We start from the raw sequence: 4,961 nt of genomic DNA, 5'->3' as shown, positions 1-4,961 counted from the left end.
AAATTGCAATATTACTCAAACAGTTTAAAGTATTTCAGATGTTTATAACATATAAATAAACAAACTGACATTGCAACTACTCTAAACATTTAAATTTAGGTCAACGGATGTAAACTCTTAACATAAACTAATTAATCTTCTGTCATTTAGAATTGAGTTTATCTTTGTAGCCTCCTAATAATCAACAGAATGAATCATCTCAGAGTAATATTGGTAGCAGTAGAACATTTTACTGGTTATTATGCTTTGAATGGATGATTTTATTTGCCACATGTGAGAATGTATGACAGCAGAGACCTTTAGACAATAGCAGCCTTTTCTTATTTTAGCCAATAAAGCCTGTGTTATTAAGAAGCAGAGGTTCATAATGTTCTTTGTTGTAGCCAAAATTGATCTCATCTGCCATCTATTTCCTCTTTGTTAATCTTTCCTTCACAGAACACATGATCTAAATGAACAGAGTTGCTAAATGTTTTAAATCTGACTAATTATCCACAAGTATTTCCATCAATCATAGCCAGTTGTGCCATTTGTATCTCCTTATCTGATTTTAAAAATGAAATGTTTTGAAAAGAAGATTCACCTAATACCTTTTTTTGGGTTTTGACCAGTAAGTACAGCCAAGATCGCTTTCCTGGCAGTCGGGTGATCCGACAAGGCCTCTTATAAAGAAAGAAAGGGGCCACCTTCAAATATTTTGTCCTAAGTCTTGTAAATTCAAGTGACCGGCTTGACACAAAAATAAATATTTGTAGGGGTTAGCTAGAAGGAGCGCATCCGTTTTTTTCCCCATAGGCATATGAAGTTTCCAGAATTATAATTTTGTTTGCTCATAATGAACTCAAATCAGAGGCACATGAACAAGTCAAGCACAGAACTGTGGTTACACAAATCATGCTCGGCTGGTATGATGTTCTTTGCCACAGAGTTACTTAAGAGTGAATCTTTCCCACAAGATGGCACACAAGAGTGGAATATCTGACTGAAGAAAAAGCTTTTTTAAGAAAACCTATGGAAATTTAGAATGGGAAATAATGATTCTTTGTATAGTGCATATAATATAAATACAGGAAAATAAACGTCACTTTTAAAGTAGCTTTTATATTACAACTGACAAAACCTTAAAATGCAAATAAAACTATCATGTCAGAGTTTGGATGATTGATAGTTAAACACAACTCAAAATGTCATCAAAATAACATGATGACATTGCAAAAAACCACAGGCAAGCGTCTTGTCAAACGTTTTAAAGTACCTGCTTTGATTTGTAGATTATCTGCATTAAACTGGTACCCGGATAACCATATATGGTCATAAGGTGCGTGCTACGATGGATGCCCAGCCAGTGACAAAACCCCAAAGTTAAGAAAGGGGCGGAGCGCCATTCATGACTCATGACGAGTCCACTCTGTGGCTGGCAGCGCGAGAGCTCTCGCACACACACTATAAATACAGGCGGCTGCTGGGAGATTTAAATGACAAACGCGCTCCTCAGAGGGATAAATTAGATTAAATATTTTACGCCTAATTTGGACTGTTTGCTATCACAAACGATGGAAAGCAAGACTGTAATGTTTTCGGCACTTTTCCTCGTCTGGCTTACGCTCGTAAACGGATCCCCAGGTAAGATTTTAGGGATGTTTTTTTTTTTTTAAACCGTCAGCTAATCCAAATATTAACTGTTTACTCATGGTATTGTAGTGTAGTCCTGTAGTATCCTATTGCACTGTACATTACATTATGGCATGGCACATTGTAGTATAGCAGTGTGAACTTTAGATGTAGTTTTGTTGTATCTCAAGGTTGGTTCATAGTGGAAACCATGAAAGCTACATGATGCGTTTCATACTGTATTGATTTGGCTGATGTCCTCTGTCCTATTTAGCATCTTTGGAAGTGGGCAAGCTTACCAAAGCAACAAATGTCTCATGGTCATCTTACAATTTCAAAACAATCCTAACATGGGGACCTAAACCTGTCAACTACACATACACAGTTGAATTTTCAAGGCAAGTACACAAGTATCTAATTTAAAGTGCATAGCTTTGCTTTAGTCTTGATCTGTATTGTTCACATTAACGTTATTTTGTTATTTAAAATTCAACACAAAGTAAAGTAAGTATGTATTGATTGGATTCTAACCAACATTATTTTCCTCTGCAGAGTTGGTAGGGACAAAGGTAGAAACCCTCACTGCATTAGAAGCTCGGAGACCGAGTGTGACCTGACTAATGAACTAGAACTCAAGGGGGTTTATTCTGCTGATGTCCTCTCGGAGTCTCCGCTGGGGTCTTCTGACTATGTGGAGCCCCCATACACCAGATCAAAGACGTTCTGTCCTTATAACGACAGTGAGTGTCCAACACCTCCTCCTTTCGAAATTCATCCAATTTTTGTTTAAAGCAGTTGCTTTAATATTTTTTTTTTCTTTTTCATGTAGCTATAATTGGAAGACCTGAGTTTAAGTTGAAGGTGAATGAGAACAAGAAGATTGTGCTGATCATACAAGACCCCATCACAGCTTTGCACAAAGATGGCAGATCTCTGAACATCCGTGACGTCTTTAAGAAAAATCTCAAGTATACGATTGCATACAACAAGGCTGGAAGCACAGGAAAAGTGAGTATAAGCACGTTTACAAGCTATAGATGCTATTGAAGATTATGTGCCACGCGTTTCTTATTTAAATGCCCTCTGAATTGCAATCTGTAATGGCCTGTTGGCTGGTTTGTTTTCAGAAAATTCTAACTGTGGATGAGAGCAAAGCAGAGTTTAATAGTCTAGATGAGGATCAGAGTTACTGCTTCAGCGTGGCGGCATACATCCCCTCTCGTAAAGGAGACAAGAGGGTCGGAGAGTGGAGCCTCCCCAAGTGCTCACCACAGGAGCACAAGACCCTGATTGAGGGTAAGCTTATCATCTAATACTTGACAGCTTACTTTTGACATTTACTAGGGTGTTACACCCATTTTAGAGACCGAGGAAGGCGGCAAAGGAGTATTCAAGTATTCCAAATGATTCAACGTTTGCTCAAAGATTTAGCTGTCTAGAATTGCAGTGTTACGGAAAACAAGAAGGTTGTTAAGCATGAAGAGGCCGGTTCAGTTAACCGAGTAGAGGAGGGAGGATGGCACACACACTGCCATTACTCGCACTGACCAGGGCCGACAGGGCTCCATTGAGTTGTGTGGGAAGCCCTGTTTCTGCACCTGGAGTTTTCAAACTCGCGATATTTCAGCATCAGTTTCTATCCATTTCCATTATATAATCTAGTAATTTAATAAAAAATACTTTCATTCATAAATGTATAAAAAAAAATAAGGTTTGTTTAAACTAAAACATTAAATTTTAAATATTTAAAAACTATTTAAAGAGTTACATTGTTTAGTCAATAAATTGAAACTTTTGTTGAATGTTCTTTCAGGTTTCTCCAAACAGTTTTCAAACTCGCAATATTTCAGGGTCAATGATGATTTATCTATTCATTTATTAAAAATACATTATTTATAAATTGGTGATTGAGATTTGTGAATATATTTAACCAAAAAAAAATCATTTTAAATATTTAATCAATGATGCTTTTTTTTTTTAATCGACTAATTTATTAAAGTATTAATTCATAACGTAAAATGTGTTTTTAATAATAAATAATAAATTGAAAGTTTTGTTCAATTTTATAAAACTTTTGCCAAAAGTTTATGAACTTGGCACACTTTTCAATCTAGATTTTTAAAATAAAACAATAAAAGAAAAAAAAAATATTTTAACATGAACACTTTTATCATTGACCTAACATACAAACTAGCAGAGAACTGTTATTTTTGCTGGATTTGAGCAACAGCCATCCAATAACTTAAATTCTGTGTCTTATGTGAATTTCAAATTGCCAAATCATTTTCCATTACATTTTACATGGTGCATGTGTACTGCTCTTTTCGATACTGGTTTATCAAATGCCGTTTTAACATCACACACCAACACACCACCTAACTAAGCTTTCCACTTAAATAGAATGCATTAAAATTAATTATAGACCGTTTTGTAAAAATATGATCGTTTAATATTCCTCTTTCTTTTCCATAGAGTATGGACTGGCTGTGATTGGAGGAGCTGCGCTCATTATACTGGCTTTTGTAATTGCTGTAATCGTTCTGATCGTGGTTTGCTGTAAACAAGCACGAAGACAAACATCGATGGCCAAGGAGACCGTAGTATAGACTCTGGCATAAAGGAATACAACATTTCTGCTGTTTGAGCTCAGAACGGGATGTACAGCTGGACTGTAACCGTTTTTGCACTGAGTGGAACCTGTGTGTGCGTAGCACAGCTGCAGTACAGCACTGGACTGGTTTCTATGAAACACTAACACTACATGATATGTTGTACATATCGGACCTTTGATTTTATTTTTTGTTATGGATGAATCGAACTGTATTTGTTTATTAAATGGCATTATTTATTATTTTCTTCAGAAATACATGTGTATTAGCTGCTTTGTGTATACAGTATTATATCTAGCAGAAACAATATTTAAGATTCATAAAATATATATTTTTTTTAAATGTGAGTTTTTTTTTTATTGTGTTTTTTAAATGTCTAGGGACTTCACAAGATAGAAACAGCAAATAAATTATTATACTTGTCATGAATTTTTTTTTTTTGTTTTTTTTTGAAAGAGGTACCAAAACTTAACTTAAAGGGGTCATATGACACGATTTCAATTTTTCCTTTCTCTTTGGAATGTTACAAGCTCTTGGTGCATAAAGAAGATCTGTAAAGTTGCAAAGACTAAAGTCTTAAATTTTACAAAGAATATCTCTTTGAATTTAAGTCAACCACGCCTACCTAAAATGGCTCGTTCTAACACGCCCCCACGTCTACATCACGATGTGGGAAGATTTGCATAACGCCAATGTTCACGTAAAGAAGGCGTAACTTTTATTCTCGCTGTAGTATTGTTG

At 35.5% G+C, this 4,961-nt stretch overlaps 1 protein-coding gene across 1 annotated transcript; it reads left to right on the top strand.

Annotated features, from left to right (window-relative positions):
• The first annotated feature begins 1,429 nt into the window (after nucleotides 1-1,429).
• f3b (coagulation factor IIIb) lies at nucleotides 1,430-4,542 on the top strand. Its single transcript, XM_016515417.1, has 6 exons — nucleotides 1,430-1,623; nucleotides 1,886-2,009; nucleotides 2,164-2,351; nucleotides 2,441-2,619; nucleotides 2,739-2,907; nucleotides 4,084-4,542. The coding sequence occupies exons 1-6, from the start codon at nucleotides 1,554-1,556 to the stop codon at nucleotides 4,215-4,217; spliced, it is 864 nt and encodes a 287-aa protein (XP_016370903.1). The 5' UTR covers nucleotides 1,430-1,553; the 3' UTR covers nucleotides 4,218-4,542.
• Nucleotides 4,543-4,961: the final 419 nt, after the last annotated feature.

This window comes from Sinocyclocheilus rhinocerous, unplaced genomic scaffold (assembly GCF_001515625.1).
Source record: "Sinocyclocheilus rhinocerous isolate Xijiao unplaced genomic scaffold, SAMN03320098_v1.1 scaffold507, whole genome shotgun sequence".
Taxonomy (NCBI): Eukaryota; Metazoa; Chordata; class Actinopteri; order Cypriniformes; family Cyprinidae; genus Sinocyclocheilus; species Sinocyclocheilus rhinocerous.
Note: the sequence above shows the minus strand (reverse complement) of the source record. Positions and strands in the feature narration are given on the sequence as shown.